Source organism: Pelodiscus sinensis, chromosome 1, assembly GCF_049634645.1.
Source record: "Pelodiscus sinensis isolate JC-2024 chromosome 1, ASM4963464v1, whole genome shotgun sequence".
NCBI classification, from domain to species: Eukaryota; Metazoa; Chordata; order Testudines; family Trionychidae; genus Pelodiscus; species Pelodiscus sinensis.
The window spans coordinates 238100846-238122132 of NC_134711.1; the positions used below are offsets into that span (position 1 = coordinate 238100846).

Below are 21287 nucleotides of genomic sequence, written 5' to 3' on the forward strand. Positions count from 1 at the left end.
GGGCTCCATGTTGCGCTGTTGATTTCAAATGCCACGTGGAGCCCATGGTCAGCTGGGGCCTCCCCAGCTCATCCCAGGCTCCGTGCAGCATTTCAGTGGAACCCGGGATCAGCTGGGGACTCTCCAGCTGATCCTTGTTTCCATGGAAATACCACAAGGAGCCCAGGGTCAGCTGAGGAGTCCCAAGCTGATCCCGGGCTCCAGGCGGTGCTGCCCTTTGAAGCACCCCCTGTAGTATTCCTATCAGTACTATCACAGAGGCAACAAGGGGGGGGGGGGGGGAGGAGGATGGAAATCGACTAGTCAACTGACTATCCGATAAGTCAATTATCCGATAAGCATTTGCTTGTCGACTAGTCTTTAATATCCTCAGTCTCCACATGCCTGCAGCTGCCATTGATCAACAATGGGGGACCATGGCCAGGAAGCTGTGGGCTCAGTGCCTGTAGATGAGGGGTAGAACATGGCACCAAGGAGCCATTGCTGTACATGGCAGTTGCTTCCAGGAGTGGTGCAGGGCCAGGGCAGGAGTAAGCCTTCCTTAACCCTACTGCTCCATCACCCAGAAGCAGTCTCAGTTAAACGATGCCCAGCCAGAGCCCGCTTCCTGAAACTCTGTCCCAGCCCTGAACCTCCTCCTGTACTCAACCTCCGGCCCCAGATGTGAATCCCCTTGCACCCAAAGTCTTTCCCTGAGTTTGCACCCGGAAACCCCTCCTGGACCCTAATCCCCCAGCCTGGGCTAAGCCCAGAGCCCCTCTCAGACTCCTAACCCCTTGACCTAAGACCAGAGTCTGCACCCCACCCCCCACCCCGGCCTGGTGAAACCAAGTGAGGATGGAGGAAGGAAGGGGGATGGAGTGAGCAAGATGAATCCTTGGAGAAGGGGTGGAGGAGGGGAAGAACCTCAAAGAAGGGGCGGGAAGGGAGAGATCTTACATTGCGCTTACTTTGAAAGAGTGATCTTATGGTTAAAAAAGTTGGAGAACACTGTCCTAGTGCAACTTCTCCCATCTTAATCAACCTCATTCATGCACATCTCTCAGTCAATTAAACACTTCAACATCAAGTTTTACTGTGTGACCACCTACTGTTCAGTATGGTGGTTTAATACGAATTGAATGTCCCTTCCTAATTCAGATTTCTCTGAAAAGGTAGTTTCATATTCATTAAGTACAGTGTAACACTCATACCTGCAAAGTTAAATAATATACATTAACTGTTATAATTATTTATTTACAACTCATTAATGGTACTTCAAAAAAAACAAAGCATTGCATAAAGTGCTAAGTATATTATTTGAATAACATTAGGCATCAAAGTATAAAGAAATCCATCCCAGTTGATCTACATGTTCTCTTGCGTAAATTACTAATCATACAGGGTACATTCTGCATGGCTTAGGACATTTTTATACACACTTAAATTATTTGTACTTGTTCAGAAGGGTTGTATTTAGTAATGGTATTAAAAATTTCATAGTGAGGGTGCTGAAAGCAACTGAACAAAACTACACTGTATATGATTGAAGCCATTTTAAGCCCAGACAGGGTACCTCCAGTCCCCCAAATTCCAGCACCACTGGTATTTAATACCTTTTAATATGCATATAATCTATTTCTATCTTGAAAAATTACGTATGTGTTTTATGGTTTAACCAATACTTTTCTGATGCTTTAGCAGATGAGCATTTCAGGGGATTTCACAAGTATCTTTGTAATGATCTAGAAGAACCTAATTGTCCTTAATCCTCTATTTAAAATAGGTTAGATGAAATCCTCTTTAAACTGAAGCAAGGAGATTAGTCAGTGCCACCAGGAAACAGAATTGCTACTTCTTTCAAATTTAAGTATTTGATTCTTCTAGATAAAGCAAAGGAAACAACTGGACAAAGGTTTCAACAAGGGAGATTAGTCAACATAAAACAGAGGATGCTGCCTGTGTATATGAATTATGTATATACAAAATACTAAACCTGAACAAAGTAACATTCACTTCTTGAGTCTGTGGTATTTGTAGCTTCATGATAATAAAGCAAGTACAACAAAGGTCCTAAAGAATAGCTGTGCAATTTCAGTGATATTTAATGGAAATACTATGCAAAAAACTTACTAACAAAGTTTAATCAATTAAATCAAGGTTTGGGGAGATGCTTTCAAAATCCAGATCAAGGCTCTTGGAAGTCAAGTAGCACCAGGGGAAGATGAGGCAGAACCAAAAAGCTCACCTATTTTTAGTACTTATATGACTACCATTACCACATTATGTGAACACAGGCATTAATGTTCATTGGCTTTTCCCTACATTTCTGTAAGATGAGGAAGTGTCCTTGTCCCCATGTTGTGGATGCAGAACTGAGGCCCAAAGAAACAGTTATTTGCCCAAAATCACACAAGAAGTCTGTAGAGGAGCATGGAGCTGAGCCTGGATCTGGGGAACAGATTCAGCATGAACTACTGGACTATCTTTCCTCTCAACAAAAAACAAGTCCAGTATAGAATGTCATCTTCTGCTAAAAATATTTGTTTCTAAAATATAATTCTAAAATGCTTTTGTGGTGCCAATAAACTTTAATATGAAACATTTCTGATTAATTAATTTTAATTATAACAACTTCCAGGGGGATTTAGAGTATAGCTCTAACAGACTCCTCATAGTTACTTACTATAGTTAAAAATGAAAACTGGTGTCTTTCTGACAGAGAAAGAAGACATGGTTTGCTTCCCTACCTGCAATTGTTGCCATGGCAATTATAGCAGAGGAGATAACAGCATTCCAGTGTTCTGTCTGGTAGTTCAAGCTGAATTTCAGCAGAGATGTCCCTTGACAATTATATCAATGGAAATGTTAGATTATCCCATATAATGGTAAACCAATGGGTTCAGCAATGATACCTAGGAAAATACAATTTAACTAAAAGATTTAAATGAGAAGATAACAAGCTATTTTGTTCATGAAATACAGTTAAGACAAATCTAGTTACATAATCGGTGCTATAACATCTGCCCGGCCATTCCTAAAGCACCGTTTCATCTTTTAAGGGGGCATGGGTGAGGATCCGAGGGGGGAGAAAAAAAGCGCATCTCAAAACTCCCTCCATTTTCAAGTTACATTTAAATCTGTTTAAGCTGTGCTTGAGTTATCTATCCTTCTTGCTATTTTAAATAGTTGCCAATTATAGCACTTAGATACTGTAAACTTTACTGGCTAATCCAAAGTTACTACATTCAGACTGCAGTAACCCAAAGCAAATTTGAGATATTTTGATTTGAATGAACTATAAAAATCAAGTGAAAAAAAATCAAGATACAATCTTATCGAAACAACACAAACAAAAAAGGGGAAGTGTGATCAGAGGCAAAAGGGTTGAAAAACATTGGGGGTATATATTTTAGCCTACGATGTGTTACTCAGGGTCTTGCCCTCCTATTCCCAAACAGCCTTTTTTAAATTACAACAGAACATCAATGTCAAACGTAGTGCTACAAATGATCTTTCCTGAAAAAAAAAAAACTAAACTAAATAAAAATATGCAAGTACAAACTATCAGAAACCAAAACAATTCACTCAGTTTTGGTCTTATAAGCAGGCAGAGATCAAAATAATTTCTGGTTCTTAAAAAAAAAAAAAAAAAAAAAATTGTAGAAAATGATCATTAACTTAAAAAAACAGAACAATCCAGAATCTCCAAAAGATTTTTTTTTCTAAAAGTATAGAGTACCTGGTGGCTGCGTCTAGACTGGCATGATTTTCTGCAAAAGCAGTTGCTTTTGCGGAACAGCTTGCCAGCTGTCTACACTAGCCGCTTTGAATATGCGCAAGAACACTGACGATCTAATGTAAGATTGTCAGTGTTCTTCTGCAAATACAATGACTCTCCCATTTGGGAAAAAGCTCTCTTACGCAAATGCTTTTGCGCAAGAGGGCCAGTGTAAACAACTGAGAACCGTTTTGCACAAAAAAGCCCCGATGGCGAAAATGGCGATCGGGGCTTTCTTGCGCAAAACCGCATCTAAAAAGTGTTTTTGCGCAAAAGCGTCCATGCCAATCTAGACGCTCTTTTCCACAAATGCTTTTAACGGAAAAACTTTTCCATTAAAAGCATTTGCAGAAAATCATTCGAGTCTAGACGCAGCCTCCGAGTGCAGAAAAACAATACTTTGTAACCATAACAACCTGATCGTAATGTGGGTTAAAGTTTACTGTAACCGAAGTGGTTTATAGTCAGTCCTGCCTTCATTTGTAGATTTAAAAAAACAAAACAAACAAACAAACAAACAGGAAGCATGCATTTTTCTTTATGATTAACCTGCTGATCAATTCTTCGTGGGGGGGGGGGGACGACATTTAGCTCTTCATATATTTACTGATATCTGACCCTCAGATTTAGAATACAAAACACAAAGAACCAGGAAACAAGAACAAAGTGAAAATTACAATAGTTTTACTGATAAAGCTAAATCAGCATGGTAGGAATTTATATTTACCACCTGTAATCTTAAAGGCAAGCTGTGATAAGAACATAACAGCCACAATTGATCAGACCAAAGGTCCATAGCCCAATATTCTGTCTTCCAACAATGCCAGATGCTCCAGAAGAAAAGGACAGAACAGGTAATCATCAAGTGATCCCTCTCCTGTCATCCTTGTTTAGCCTCTGACAAACAGAGCCTAGGGATTCCTACCCATCCTGTCTAATTGCAATTGATGGACCTAACCTTCATGATCCAGGTCATAGATTAAGGATTCATCATAAAAAATGAAAGTTGTTAGGCTTCGCCAACAAGTAAATGACCCTTGGAGTAGACAATGTTTAATTGGAAATAAAGTGCATAGGCAGGCTCGGGAAAATCCCTTATGCTCAAACAGAGGACAGAGTATTCCATCCCCCCAATGACACCTCCAAATTAACATTGCATTACTGAAATGTTAGGCCTGAAGGATGATAGGATATTAAATTTTATCACCCTTTCAACATCAAGGAGGATCAGACTATGAAGGACTAGAATGCCAGGCAACAGAACAATTCATGAAATGAAATAAGAAAGGTACTCAAGGGAAAGCCAAATGATGGTGAGGAAACACACAAACTGAGGTGCAAAAGTTACCACAGTAGAAATTACGTAGATAACTATATGAATAATTACAAGACAAAGTACGGATGTACCTGAGCATCTGGCCAACGAAACAGTACAGATTTGTCAAAGAAAATAGATGCATCCCTAATTTTGGAATCCTCCTTAAGAGAGATGTAAGTGACTGATCGAGTACTTGACAAGTCTAGGCTTATTGGGTAGTCGAGTCCCTACTTAACAAGATGCTTCCCTCCCCCTTGCTCCCTCTGTACCAGTCTCTGTTAAAAGCCAGTTTCCCCCAGCACTGTCTCCATGGGGGGCAGGGGAGGTGCAGCAGGGGAAACAGGGGGAACTGGAGACTCAGCTGTCCTGGCTCGCGCTGGGTCCCAGACACTGCACCTCTGCTTTTTAAATGTAGTAAGAGCTGTCAGTCACCGTGAACTTCCTTATCAAGTAATCAATGGAAAATTAGCTTCCTAATCACTATTTAACATCCCTATCCGAAATAGCAGGACGAAAAATGTGATATGTGAATATACATTTCCAGTCTGTGCTGCATGAACATTTGATTCCAGATCAAATAAAGCTAGAATACTAAACACGAAATTCATGTTTCAGGAAGTTATTTGTTTTCTCCTTCCCTCCACCCAGGTTTCGGAGCTGAATTTGAAGGATGTCAAAGTTAACTATTCTTTGGTCATTAAACATTCTGAAAGGCACAGATTATTATTTTGAAGGCACACTATGTTAAGTCATACTGCTGCATTTTAAAAAGAAACGGACTGTAGCTACAACTAAAAACTGAAATTGGACAAATTTCTCCAGTTTGCTAAGTACATTTGATTACGCTTTGTATTAAGTCAGTCAGTTTCACTATGTCCAGGATGGTTAGCCCATTTTCCCAGGTTATGTGAACCCTCTAACAGCGAGATATATAGAAAAAACATGTGACTAAGCCCACAAATACTGGCCTGGATAGGTGAAGCACCAGAGACAACTTATATTTTTTTGTGGAAGTTCACCATGTCCCTTTAAACAGAACAATCCCAGATCAACAGGCTAATAACATCGGTTTCCAAGTTTCATATTTAAGTGTTCCCCCCCACCCCCCGCGCCACACACACTTTAGCTTAATGGTCAGCTTTAACATTTTTCTCCTCACTGTTTCAGTAGCGATTAAAACATGGATACTAATAAAGTGTTTGGCATTTAATAGAAACAGACATTTCAGAATTATATTCAATTTAAGTGGTTCACCCTGTACATCAACTAGCATTACCTGTCCAGTTGCAACAATAGATGTATACTCAGAATGCCCATGAAGGATCTGCTGCTGCCATGGCCATGTCCCCACTGCTCCGCCCCCACAGGCTGTGTGCACACATCTGTCAGAGAGTGTCATGGGGCCACTGGAGTCCATCATCCAGGTGCCAGTGGGCTGGATCCTGGCAAGCCTGCCCATACCTGCTGGCTGGACTCCCTGCGTTCCTGGCAAGGCACAGCCTCCATTCCACACTCCGCCCATGGGCTGCTAACTTAACTGAACCAGTGTGAGGGGGGGAAGAGGGAGGATTTCAGGGTCATGGCAGAGGGAGTAGGTAGAGAGGCATTTCAGGGCCTGGTTTGTGAGAACAGGGTGGTACCGAGGGGCTGACTCGGGTATTTAATAGACTGCTGGGGGAGACAGGGCTCAGGCTCACAAACAGGGGCACAACTAAAATCTGGTGGCTGTTGGGGGGGAGGGGGTGAAGAGGCCTCTCAGACCCAACTTTGGTGTGAGTCTCCTCCTGAGCCCGCTGGCTGTGCAGCAGAGCAGCTCTGACCAGGTCCTGGTGCATTCAAGGCGGGCTGGTTCGTGAAATGGGAGCAGCACACAGTTCGCACTGCCAGGGTGGGGTGCACGCCATTATCTGGTGGCAGTTGGTTGGTCGGTCTCTGGCAACTCAGCAGGAAAGTGAAAGGCAAGCAAAACACCTGCACTGCACCTTCCCACCTCGGGACCCTCCAGAGGCAGGGGAGCCTCGCAAGTCTGTTCTCTGTAACTAATAGTGTGATGGATGCCTCTCCTTTTAGAATAGTATAGATCACTTCAAATACTGCACAGGAATACTTGTATGAAACTGAACACTAACAGGAAATATGCTGAAACTCTTTGGCTGCGTCTAGACTGGCAAGTTTTTCCGCAAAAGCAATTGCTTTTGCGGAAAAACTTGCCAGCTGTCTACACTGGCCGCTTTGAATTTGCGCAAGAACACTGACGATCTAATATAAGATTGTCGGTGTTCTTCCGCAAATACAATGACTCTCCCATTTGGGAAAAAGCCCTCTTACTCAAATGCTTTTGTGCAAGAGGGCCAGTGTAGACAACTGAAAACCGTTTTGCACAAAAAAAGCCCCGATGGCGAAAATGGCGATTGGGGCTTTCTTGCGCAAAACCGCATCTAGATTGGCACGGATGCTTTTCTGCAAAAAGTGCTTTTGCGCAAAAGCGTCTGTGCCAATCTAGACGCTCTTTTCCACAAATGCTTTTAACAGAAAAACTTTTCCGTTAAAAGCATTTGCGGAAAATCATGCCAGTCTAGACACAGCCTTTATGTATATTTTCAGAGGAACACATTGGTAGGCCATTCATTACCATCGTCTGACCTAACCAAGGGTATGTCTACACTACAGCATTATTTCGAAATATCTTATTTCAAAATAGTTAATTTGAAATAAGTTATTTCAAAATAACGCATCTACACACAAAATGCATTTCGAAACAGCATTTTGCTATTTCAAAATAGCGCGTACACACTGAGTGGACTCTGAATCACATTTAAGGCTAGCCGGAACCAGTTCTGGTAGGGCACCAGGTCAGGACTTACTGTTTGGGGCTGCTGCCTGAGGCTATCTGAGGTCTGTGCTCAAATGCCCCCCACCCTCCGGACAGCTGGTTCTCAGGTTTCCCTGCTTGCTTGTCTACCTCGATGAGGGACAGCAAAGCATTTTTGTCTCTGCGTGCTTTGGTTGCCCTCACTCGGGACATCACAGCACTCTGCAACATGGAGCCAGAGCTCCTAGGCGCTCTGGTGCTTCTCTTGGATGCGTTGCTGCAAGTCTGGCTGCACTTGCTGCAGGCTGCCATCCAGGAGGTCCATTGGGGGGCTGTCAGTATCCAGGAGGCCCTGAGGGAGAGCTTCCACCCTGAGGAGCACTAACAGTCCCCCTGGTGTGCCCCACTGGGGGCTTGTGCCTCATTCCTCCCTCGCGTCCTTCCACTTACCCCTCCCTAACATAAAATAAAGTACACACATTTTCATAAATACAAACTCTTTAACAAAACGGGGGGGGAGGGATGAAACTCTAGTGAGACTGGGTAAAGGAGGTGGGAGAGGGGAGAAGAGAGGGCGGGAGAAGGGAAGGTGAAACCTGGGAGGAGGGAGCTGGAAGGGGGGAAGCAAGGGAAAGAATGGGGAGGGAAAGCTCAGAGCTCACGGTTAGAGGGTCTTGCCGGGCCAATTGTCTCCCGGCACCGCGGATGCGAGTACCTCAGTGTCCCCGGGGAGATGGGGAGGGGGATGGAGAGTGGGTAGGAGGTGGAGGAGAGAAGCGGGAGGAGGAGTGGTAGCTGGGGAGGCAGCAGGCGCTAGAGTGGCAGGAGGCAGCACACTCTGCACCAGGGTCTTCAGGTGCTGGCAAATGGCACGGCCCTGGGCAAGCTGCTCCCGCTGGAGCTACAGGTCTTCTTGCACCCACTGCAAGGGCAATGCAGGGCTCGCAGTGCCCCCAGGTGCTGCTGTTGGTGCCCCTCCACTGCACGGGTGGGACTGTGGAGCCCTCGGGCGCAAGAGCATGTCCTGGGCAGGGTGGTACGCACTGTACGTACAGCTGGTGCAGCCATGGAGAAACAAGAGAAATGGTCAGTTATCCCTGGGGACATAGTGGGTGAAGCCCAGCCCCCCTGTGCAAGGTGAGGATGACCATTCCCTGCACCATCAGAGCCGATGTGCTTGCACACAGGCCATGTTCGGAATATCCTGCTATCCCCAGGAGTGGAAGCTGCCTGGAGACCACACCCATGCCCCTGTGGTGTATATAGTGGGGGGGGGGGGGAGGAGGAGGGGAGATGTCCCCTGCCTCTGTGTAGAGTGGCCTTGTGGAGGGAGAGTGCATCCAGCTGTGTCCCACCCCGGAGTCAGGAGAATGTCATGCCTCCTCACACACGCGTGTGGCTAACAGGGTAAGGCCCCTGTTTGGCAGCCAGCTGGGGCCACATGACAATGGGTGGCATGGCACATGCTCTCACATGCACAGGTTGCTGCATGATCCATGGACAGCAAGGCCCACACATGCAGTCCCAGGTTTCCGTCCCCTCAGCCCCCATAAGGGGACAGTGATGGCACTCACCTGTTGCCTCCCTGGCCTGAGAGGACACTGGCAACAGGTCTGCTGGGGCAGCTCAGGGGTCCTGGCTCATCGGGGTGGTGATGATAGCCTCCTCTGGCTCCTGGCTCTCCTCCTCCTTGATGCCCTGGTGAGGGCTCTCTGCCCCAGGGTTGATGACCATCTGGGGGGCCAGGACTGTCCCACCCCCCCAAAATTCAGTCCAGGGCGTCAAAATGGGGGCAGGTGTGTGGGTCTGCCCCTGGCTGGAGCTGCCCCCTGTGGCTCTGGTATAGGCCTGTCACAGCTCTGATTTTCATGCGCACCTGCTCCTGGGTGCGCATGTGGCCTTTAGTGGCCAGGCTGTCAGCCATCCTCCTGCAGACGGCCGTGTTGCTGCGTCTAGTGCAGAGATCATGGACATTGGATGCCTCCCTGCAAACCTCAATCAGGTCCATGATCTCCACACTAGACCAGAAAGGCACAGACCTTTTGCAGCCCCTGGCAGGCTCCTGGAAGCCAGGGGACTGGTCCTGCAGAGCGGCGGAGGGTTGGCTGCCAGTGGCTTGCTGGCTCATGTTGTGGGGCCACTGGGTCGGGGCAGTGACTGCTGGCTCTGGGCTGGCAGGCCTGGAGCTGGCACAGGCACTGTAGCCAGACTCTACCCCTTTAAGGACTCTGGGGAGAGAGGGAGGGAAAGGAGTTTTCCTGGTTGTGCCCAGAGTGGCCACCAGGGCACTCTGGGAAGGGCTGGAGGCCCCTTATTTTGAAATAAGCGTCTACACAGTGCTATTTCAAATCTGGCGTTATTCCTCGTGGAATGAGGTTTACTAAATTCGAAATAAGCGCTCCGCTATTTTGAATTAATTTCGAAATAACGGTTTGGCTGTGTAGACGCTAGGAAAGTTATTTCAAAACAGTTATTTTGAAATAACCTTGCTGTTTAGACATACCCCAAGATTCCATTTTCCACCACTTCTGTAAAAGTAGGGGGAAGCATACATTTTTTTAAATGATTTAAATTATTCCATTTTTCAAAAATTTTAAAGGATTAATGTTGCTACACTGGAACTTCTCCAGTGATCAAAGATTTATAGAGATTTCCTTTCTAGGGAACCTATAATTTATCAAATGTAATACTGAAAACAAAATCTGTACTTCCAGTAAAGAATAGATTTAGCATTCTAGATTTGTCATTCTGAAGTAATGGGAACATACGGAACAGCAAAAGCAAGGAAGCAGTAGTGACAGTTATTTTTAAAAATATATACAACCAACAAAGTAGAGCATTTTAGTAACTGCGATTCTCTAACTCAACTAGTCCTGCCAAAAATCAAAACAGTCAGACTAGACAGTAGTAGCTACAGATCAGGGTGAGTTATCCTATCCATACAGAACAAACAGTCAAGCAAGGGCTGCAAGCTTTTTACTGACCATTTAGTATCTTAGCAAATGTATGCTGCGAGCAACATTTACCAGATTGCCTGGAGAGCAAATAACTTCAAGCCTGTGTCCAGCTCCACAGCCAGCACAGTAACATCCATTATATCCAAGATTCAAGTAAACAAAAGTTATTCATTTTATCAAGTCAAAACTTGTGCATTTAGCTCCCAGAATTTGAGCCACCTCTCAGCTCATTAAAAAATAAATAAAGCAAGCAAGTGAAGCAGGAACATCAGAAGTTTTACAATTACTAATTCATGTTGTTATCCCTAACAAAGGGATGCAGTTGCAAGATACTCTTACTTTATAGCATATGAATAATGTCTTGCATAACAATCTATTTTACAAGATAATTTTCTTAAGACAGTTTTAATCATCAGAGCATATTTGATTTCTCTCAAACAGTGCTGTTATGTCTAAATTTGTTCTTTTTAACTTATTATCCAATTTGAAATACTTACATTACCCCAAATCAAGACGATGGCACTAGACATCACCATAAACAGGAGTAGAGAATTCTTTACTACTCAATCTTCTGCACCAGCCCACAGCCAACTTGATTATCTTGGATAATTCTCCCACAACTCGCCTTTCCAACAAATGCTTATTTTACATAAGGCCTAGGTTATTTGGGGGAAAGGAAGCTTATTTTTAAAGGAAAATATGGAGATAAAGTTCAGAGAATAATATATTAAAGACCCATAGAATGTGGTTTCTTTCCCTTCCATTATGATAAATTTAAGTATCAAAGTGTTCTTTTCTAAAGAAATGGAACAAGTTGTTTTACTAGCCTAATTAATTACCTAATGAATCCACTGAAATTTCTTACGATGTCCAAGCTGAACAAGAAGGATTACGGTTGCTTAATAGATATCTCTGACATGTATGTAAAAGTAGCTTAAAAGGGTAAGAAAAGCAATAAAAGTTCAAAATGTACTTTTGTTTTTTATTATTATTAAATAAAAAGGATCTTAAAAGTCAAGCCTGGAGCATGAAATAGCAGTGTTGACTATCAAACAAGTATTTTATTACGTGTCACTTGTAACATTACTGACTTCAGTGAAGGAAATATGACGACAACATGGTTACAAGAGCAACAAAGTGAGAAGAGAACCATGAAAAACAGCCACAGAAGAATGAAGCCAGTTTTTTTTGTTGTTGTTTTTTAACTATTAGCAGAGCTTGAAAAAACATACTTTACTCACTAGAGAAAGGTGCACATTATATCCACCAATATTTGAAAAATTTAAGTTTTGGGGAGATTAAAATTCTAGCCCCTGAGGGCAGTAACACTCTTTCAGGTATTATCTGATGTAAAGCTATCTTCCCAAATCTTCTCATGGTCAACTCCAGTACCTCTGCTGAAGCTTAGGAAAGTTAACAAAACTGGGCATTTAAACTGAGGCTATTCTGGTCCTGTGAACAGCAATGATGACACTTAACTTGCCATTAGTAAGCATCTAGTAAAGGATTTTCAAGCCTTGACCTTCAAACTGACCTGCCTTCAAATACAGGATTTACCTCTAACCCATTCATAAAAGGTTCCATTTACACACTTACGCTGTATCTGTCCAAGTACAGATTTGTCAGAATGCTTTAGGGGGAGGGGAATAACATGAAATAAAATAAGAGACTCAATATTTAATGCGTTTTCAATATTGGTATGGCAATATACCAATGGTTAATGCCCAATCTGTTTAGTTAGCTATAGCTACAGATACAGATTACAAAAGTTGATTTCACAGTAAGTCGTTTGTATTTTAGAGTTCAACTTCAAATTTGCACATCTTCAAAGAATTGTAAGGAAGTCATATACACCTAAAATAAAAGTCATGGCTGAATCTACAATGACAAGTTTATATTTAAAGGGACACTACCAATTGAAGTCACACGTCTACTATACCTACTGTAAACTGTGCAAAGAGAAAAAAAGATTCTCCATTACTTTTAGGGATGTTAGCATGTAGTCATTTACACAATTAACCGATAAACCTGGGCTTATCGGTTAATCCTAACTACACCCCCCCTCCTGCCTCTGTTTCAGAGGTACTGAGTGAGGGGGTGTCAGGTGGGAGCAAGTGCTCAGAGAGCCATCTTCCCACAAGCACGGTTCCTGTCTCCTCACCCCTGACACATATAAACATGTAACCACTTTAAAAAAAAATAATTCAGTGGTTACATGTTTACACAAATACAAGTTAGTTAACATCCCAAATTACTTCCAGTTTTATTTTATGTATAATCAGTTTCCTCATTTCTCCTGTACAGTATGATTTCCAGTTTGCTTTAATCTTTCACGCAGCAACAGAGGAAAAACTTTTTAAACAAAATGGGATTGAAAAACCAGAAAAAAAGATTACCAGGGACTTATCAGGAATATTGTGTTAGGGGTGCTTTAAGGACTTATTTTCATTGTGGTTAGAGAACCTCTGTTTTCAGTGGAGTGGGGAGAAAGCGTGGTGCCAGGTTCCTGACCCCAGGCTAAGAGCATTTATACCTTTCCTCAGCAGCAGGGCATTGGCCTTAAATGGTTCATAGAACAAAACACTTAACCTCTCTCTCCACCACGTCCTCTCTCAGAGCCCTGTTGAAAGAAACCCCAGCAGTTCATATAATATCAGCTTTCATGGGCAAAACCAAGGTGTTACAGGAACACTCTTTTTTTTAAAATTACAGACTAACATGGCTTCCACTCTGAGACCCTGAGTTAAAAACATTTTGCATGCCCCTTCAGTTTGGGATGTAACTCCTCTGATAACAGTCTGGGATCTGTATACTCCATCACAGAAACAGATGTTACTTTAACTTCACTGTAAAAATGACCCAAAATTCAAGTCTTTTTCCCTTCTAAAAAGTCAGTCTAATTAAAAAAAAAATTGGATACGTTTTGATTTTTAAATTTAATATACACGATTTAGTGAAACTTTTCGTTAGGAAATTAGTTTTGCTTACTGTGACGGGGAGTGCATACCCTGCACTGAAGCAAGAGGGGGGCCTGTGAGTGGAGGAAGTCCCACCCTTTCACCCAGACTGGGCATGATCCAAATTCTGGGGCAGTATAAAAGGCAGCAGAGCAGCTCAGTCTGGGCTGGCCAGTGAAAAATAAGGACCTCCAGCTAGAGCTCCTGGCTACAGCCAGAAACTCTGATAGTCGGAACCAGTGACCCAGGAGACAGCTGCAATACAACCCCTGTGGAGTTCCAGGGAAAAGCTGCTGCCAGAGAACCAGAAGACCCAGCTACCACGTGGGATGCCAATCCAACTGCAGCAGTAGGAAGTAACCCAGGAAGGGTGTAGGAGCAGCCCCTCCCACCAGATATCCTTGGCATGTTTTAGCCGCATTCCCCACTGAGGGAGTGGCAGACCATTCTGCTGCTCACAGGGGCCTGGGTTACTAGGGTACTAACCCCAACCCTTTTGACTCTGGCCCTTAGGCCACACTACCCTGAACTGAGGGTTATTTACTGACTCTGGCTAGTAGGCCATGCTGTCCTGAACTAAAGGGGTGTATACTGACTCTGGCCATTGGGCCACACTGCCCTGTGAGCAGGGCCACTTATGGACTGGGGGGTTACCCAGAGACAAGGAAGATTCACAGACTGTAGACATGGGAAGCTGCCTCATGGCTGAGGAGGTGACATCCACACCCTGGAATATCGTCACATCGGTGACGGAGAGTGTATATCCTGCCACCCTTCCCATAAGAATCAAAACATGTTCAAGTTTTCAGGAAACTGCATGGTTTACACTTATATACCTGTATATTTAGTGAGAAACTTCTGTTCTACATTACAGAAAAATAACTGAATATTTATACTTCATAAAGACCCATGTACTATGCTTGAAAAACTGAAACCGACTAAAGCACTACTTTCAGAAAACAAAACGCAAACAAATATTCCAACTTAAAGTGCAGTAAGTCTACATTTTTATATTGTCTGGAACAGAGCTACTCAGCACATGGCCCGTTTATTTGCAGCCTGCATTGTGGTTTGGGTTTACACAGGGCTCAACACACAGTCCACAGGTGGGATCCTTTGAACATGGCCTCCACTGAGAACACTCTCCAAACAGGGAATCAATATAATGGTCTTCTGTTGATATGCATTTTAGTAGTTAAATTCCTAGACTGTCTTTGCTTATTAAAAGTGCTGTCATATGAGTGGAAATGGGGTAAATATTGCATTTCACTAATATCAGCAGAACTGTCTTAAATGGGGCCTGCATGTTGTGTAGTCTTGCCTTAATCTTGTCTTCATGCCCGTCAGTGTGAAAGAAGCTATTTGGTTGCATATATATGCAACCATACTTAAGTGGCAGCCCTCGGCATGTGCTGTGAGTATCATTGTGGCCCCTTGGGCTCCTAAAGTTGAGTAGCCCTGATCTAGAAGGATTCCAAAGCATTTACAAACTGTGGCATGTGGATTCTCTTACCCCACCCCTTTTGCTTACACAGGGCTGTGGATGTGTGTGGAAGCAAAGAATAATTTGGAGAAAGCAAGCAGAATGCATTTGGACTTGACTATTCTGTTATGATTAATACTTCTCTTCTAGAATGTTCTCCCACTACTTAAGGGGCTATAATAGGTGCATTACAATATTTGCAGTGCTTAGCATACTAGTTAAAGTCTGGGTTTGCCAAAGCAGACCCATGCCTGGAACAAATAAGCAAACAAATGACAACAACAAAAATAGTCTGAAGAAGTGGGCTGTACCTACGAAAGCTCAGGATACCATCTACATATTTTGTTAGTCTATAAAGTGCTACTAGACCATTAGTCTGTACAGAAAAAATAACAAACTTGGCTACCCCCTGAAGCAAGTGACAAACCATTCAGGTAAAACAGTAAACAGACATTTGAAGATGCTAGCAAAACAGACTTCCCCTTGAACTAAGGGCATCAGATCTCTAAGTCTTTGCATAACCTTGAAGTTATACTTGACTTCACATGCCTTTGGACACAGATTGCAAATGTAGTGAGAACTATCACTTCTCACACCTTAGGAAGTACAGGAGACCAACATTTACTTTTTGAATAAAGGATCCTAATGTTTTACTCATCCCTTTTATCACCTCAAAACGACACAATTGAAGTTATCTGCATCTGATGGATACCACCTCATAGGAGCTACAATTAAGTTCAACATGCAGAATTTGTTTATCAACAAATTAAGACCAAATAGGTCTTATCACTCAGCATCCGTTAGTCAGGTGTTGGACAGGGAACACTGTTCATCTGCAAAGCCTCTGATATGCCAATACCCACATTATCTATAACACCATTTATCCATCCACAATCCACCTACACACTATTATAGCTAAAAAGCATCAGGAGAAGACTTGGGGTGAAGAATTCTTAGTGGCAAGACCTCAATGAGATCCACTGCTATGGCTATCTGTTAATAGACAGAGTCCTCCATCATGCAAGTCCAACTCAACGAGTGAGACTTAAATTTGTTGAATATTTTGCAACTCCTTGTCTGTCTGCAGGGCCACATTGCAAATGTGTGTGAACCCAGTGCCTCCATTGCCACCCCACCCATCATCACTTAGTTGAAGCATACAGTTTTAGAAGTCTTTCCACAGGAAATCCCTTCAACACTTGTCATTTTTCCTGTAACCTCTTCTCATTTCCCTCCAATTTGTCCAAATCTTTGAAAAGCTTTAAAAAAAAAAAAAAAAAAACACTCAACCTGGTTACTTTAGCTATGGTTTCACCAGAATGAAAATCTCCCTGATTTAGAACAAGATACTTCAGAATATTTAGCAAAAAATCATAACACTAAACACTCCAAGGTTTTATCCCCAGCCATAAATATTTATGGTTTGGCTTCCCACCTTCCATCCTCAAATGTACTAATTTGCATTCATTCACATTTAGGTTCAGTTGAACCGAATGTGAATGCAGGATAACTTCTCTGTATTGTTTTTAGTGGTTACTTGGTAAGAATGTTGTTTAGCCTCACTTCTTGATCATTAATGAGGATGTTAATGAAAGCCTGGTTTAGCACTGATTCTTTAATACCTCAATATACTCCTTGCTCCAACTTAATACAATACTAATTTTGATATAATTTGTTCATTTCATACGGATTTCAAAACCATATGCTTTGTTCATTTCATACAGATTTCAAAAGCATATGCTTTGTTCATTTCAAAGTCAATTCATTCTTCCTCAAAAGGAAACAATGGCCATACGGGTAAACCAGCAGCATCCTTAGCCTAAGTATACTGTCTTCCAACTGTGGCCACTGTCAAGTGTTTCTAAAGGGATAAACAGAAGGGGCAAGTAATGGAGTGATCCATTTCCTGTTATCAGTCCCAACTTCTAGTGATCAAAAATTCAGAGACATGGGGTTGCATCTCTGATCACATTCGATCCATTGATGGATCTCTCTTCCATGATTTGATTTGATCTAATTGCTTCTTGAACCCCCAGTTATAGTTTTGTCTTTCGCAACATCCCTTGGCAGGCCCACCAATAGGAGGTGGTAAAGGGGGGCAGTTGCCCCAGGGCCTGCCAATGTAAAGGAGCCTGGGAATCCTGATTGTCACTGCTTCTACTGCAACAGCAGCTGTTTAAAGGGCCCAAGGCTTTGGCTATCTGGAGTACCACTTGTGGCTCTGAGGCTGCGAGAGGAAGTGCACCATGCTCTGAGCAGCACAGAGAGCTAGCTGCCCCAGCTACACTCCTTTTACCCAAGGCCCCACCCACTCAGAGTACAGAGCCACCATGGCCCTCCCTCTTGCCCAGGGACCTGCAGAGCTATCAATGAGTTCCACAAGCTGTCCATCGTGTGAAGTGCTTTGACATTTTTTAGACCCACTACCTAAGAATTTCATTTAAACCCGCTACCTATGACTCCAGTTCTCATGTAACACTCTTTTCTAAGATGAACATCCCCAGACTCTTTACATCTCTCTCCATCCAGAAGCTGTGCCATATCCTTAAACATTTGTGTTGCACGTCTCTGTACTTCCCACTCTCCAATTCTAATACATCTTTTGGAGACAGGGTGACACGAATTGCATGCAGTATACAAGGTATGGGCATGCCACAGCTTTGTGACATTTTCTGTCTCATGTATCCCTTTCCTAATGGTTCCTAACACTTTGCTTTTTGACTGCCATTGGATATTGAGCGGATGTTTTCAGAGAGCTATCCACAATGATGCTAAGATCTTTCTCAAGTGATAACCGATCATTCAGAACCCATCATATAAATTGAGATTTTTTTCCGCACTACACATTGCTTTGCACTTAACAGTAAATGTCACCTTACATTTATAAGAAATACTTGTAAATTCATTGTTTAAAAAATTCTAAATCAAATCTGATTTGCTATTCGTTGCTAGCTCTGGTCCACTCCAACAGTATTATTTACATTTGTGTACAGTAAATTGTCCTTGTTTTAGGTGGGAAAACTGACTTTTACTTTTTTTTTAAACTAAAGTGCAGGACAATCCCCATACATATTTTGGGATCACTAACAACTGTTTAAACCATATCCTCCTTTCAGTCATGTGCAAGTATAAGCCCCGAAGGCTTCTCTTGACCTCCCTGCAAATCATGAGACTATCAAACTCATGACTGATCTAAGGTCAGCTTTCAGCAGAAAAGAGAATCGCTGAACGGATTCATTCTGGTTCATTCATTGTAATCAACTTGATAAAAATAACTATGTGGTCTTTGTTGGGGGTTTGTATTTCACTAGGTTTGGAGAAATACAGGATATCAAGTATTTTATTTCAGATGCAAAGGCTCCCAAAAACAGAAGACAGATTTAGCAAAAAACCAGAGATCCACCTCTCAGTGGATTGCGTCCGGCCGAGCAATATTCATCATATTACACGAAGGCTAGTTTTCACTTACTGAACAGCCCGAAATACTGTGCTATTCAACTACTCACCAGCGAATAACTAGCCCATGAATTGGACAACACCAAATATTGTATCGACGCAACGCATGGCAAGTAGAGCTAGAACAAGTGTTTACACTTCGCGCTCGCAGGAGGGGCACCTGCTGGTCCAGCCGGGAGACTTCAAACCTCTCCCGTCCCGCAAGCAACTAGCGGCCGGGAGCGGCCCATCGCCGCGCGCTGCAGGAAGCGAGCGGGGCAGAGCCGGGACTCCCAGGAGTAAGCGAGAGGATTGTCCGTAAGCGCCACTGGGCATGGAGCCAGGCGCGCCCGCCACCGCTTGCGCTGCAACCTGCTGCCCCGCCGGCCGAGTTCCCTTCCCGGCAGGAAGCGTATCGGCTGCTCCGAAACGGGGGGACCAAGCGCTCCCGCTCGCCGCCCGGAGGGGGCTGCGCTCCCTGGGAGGGAGGACAGTGACCGGCTCCGCAGCACCCTCCGGCTTGCAGGGGGCGCTTCCCCGGGCCAGCGGGCGTGTCGCGTAGGCGCTTCGCTCCCTCTCCCGCCAGGGAGAAGCGGCCCGCGGGAGTGGCGGCGCAGCCCGGGTACTTACATATCTGTTGATAAGCGTGCGGATGAGGCTGCAATCCATGGTGAGCCGGAGCCGCTCGGCCGGCCGGGCTGCCTAGCTCGCCTCGCTCCCCCTTTCCAGCTCCATGGAGCAGCGGCTGCTCCTCTTCAGCCGCCCGTCGCCGCCCACTCGAGGAAGCAGAGAGCGACTCCCCTGCCCCCGCTCCGCCCGCCGCCTCTTCTGCCCCGGCTAAATCATGCGTGCACCGGGGCACCGGCCACCCATGTGTGCGCTGCTGCCCCACCGGCGCCTCGTCCCCCCCAGCGCAGGTAACTCGGCTCGAGCTGCTGCTGCCGCGGCTGGACACTTTGCAAGGAAGAAAAAGCAAGTGGAGGAGGTCCCTGACTTTGCCCTGGCTCCTCGCTGCTTCCCCACAGTGTTTTATTGAGCGTGCAATTTGCTTTACTCTCTCCAGCGCCCAAGCCCTGCCCAGACCCGCTCGCCTCCCCCTCCCGCTTTGCTCCTTGCTTGCCTGCTAATCAGGCAGTTCGCGTCATGAAGGGCGGGAGAGCATGCGCACTCCGCCTCCCCGCCCCCTCCCCCAAAATAAGCCACCCTTTTCACCCACGCAGCGCGCTGAACTCCGCCCCCTTGGAGTCCTTTTCTGCACCGCGCCCGGTACAGCGAGCAAAACTGCAAGGGGACACGCTCCCGAGCTAGGTTTGTAGGAACTAGGAGGCTTGGGACGGGAGCGGTTTGAGCCTGCTGCCTTTCCTTTCCTCCCCTCCTCCCGGAGTCTCAACGCAAGGGGAAAACTCCCCACGTTTCAGCTGATGTTTCAACCCTCTTCTCAGTCTCTTCTGCTATAGGTTCAAGGAGCCGCCTCCTGCAAACTGCCCGGCTCTGGAAGCCAGAAGGGTGGGTGTGTGCAGAGACGGTAGGATATAGCCGTGGAGGGGTGACTTATATTTCGAGGTAACAATACACAGGTACATCCGCTTTACAAGCCTTCCCAGATTTTGCCCTGGCTCCCAGTGGGTTGTGAGTGACAATCTCAGGAAGTGCGACTGACCAACATCTGTTCGCAGGAGCCTGCAACAGAAAATCCGAAAAGCATCGGGAGCTTCCCGCCAGCGGAAAGAGCTAATCACAAGAGGAGCAACGAGAAGGGTGCGAGGTGGTCCTTTTTTTCCATCACTTACTCCAGAGCCCTAGCCCCAGCTACCGAGATAGCCTAGTAGGCAGTGGTGGGAGTGACAGTAGCTGTCGCTCTCCCCCGAGGGGGGCGAACTCGGCGCAGCATTGGGACAGCCCTAGAATGCTCTCGCAGGTCCGAGTTGCAGGGGTTCTAGAGGCCAGAGCACTTGCTGCTCTTGGGAGAAACTAGTGATGAGCTCTTCTGCTGTTTTCTTTGCTGTTGAGGGTGGGAAATCCGAAAAAAAGGGATTTTAGATGGAGCAGCTGTTCATTTATTCTCTGTTCAGGATTTCATTTGTAAAATTCCTAGGGGATGAAATCACACACAAATCCCCAACAGTTGCAGATCCAGGTAAACAACATGTTACACACACAATGCTGTAAACATGGAATAATATGGATAGGCAACATATTATTTCTTAAATGCTCCTTATTGATAATAGCTTTGGGGCTGGGCAAAGGCCTTCAAATGCTTATACATGGAGTAAATATTTATATGAGTAGTTCCCATGAGTTATATGGATCTCATTATGATTTTCTTAACTTAGAAATTCTAGAAAAATTAGTTCTGGTTTCCAGTCCTGATTCCCCTCAGTTTACTAAAGGACTTGTTGAGTCTCAGAAAATTGTTCTGTGATAGTTTTTACAACTTTATTGAAGGAGTAAGGCTGTGGAGATTTTACTTTAAACAAAAACTTCCCTTCTCCAAAAATCAACTAAGTATTTGTTTTTAAAAACACCTATTTAAAACAAAATATTTTTATACATTCCAATTAAAAA

At 44.4% G+C, this 21287-nt stretch overlaps 1 protein-coding gene across 1 annotated transcript in view; it reads right to left on the minus strand.

Moving 5' to 3' along the window:
* Positions 1 to 19880, minus strand: part of ATP11A (ATPase phospholipid transporting 11A) — a 235335-nt gene extending 215455 nt beyond the window's left edge. The window contains exon 1 of the mRNA XM_006138951.3: positions 19353 to 19880. Within this exon, the coding sequence (XP_006139013.2) occupies positions 19353 to 19391 (39 nt within the window). The 5' untranslated portion in view covers positions 19392 to 19880. The remainder of the gene's footprint in view (positions 1 to 19352) is intronic.
* Between the last annotated feature and the right edge of the window lie 1407 nt (positions 19881 to 21287).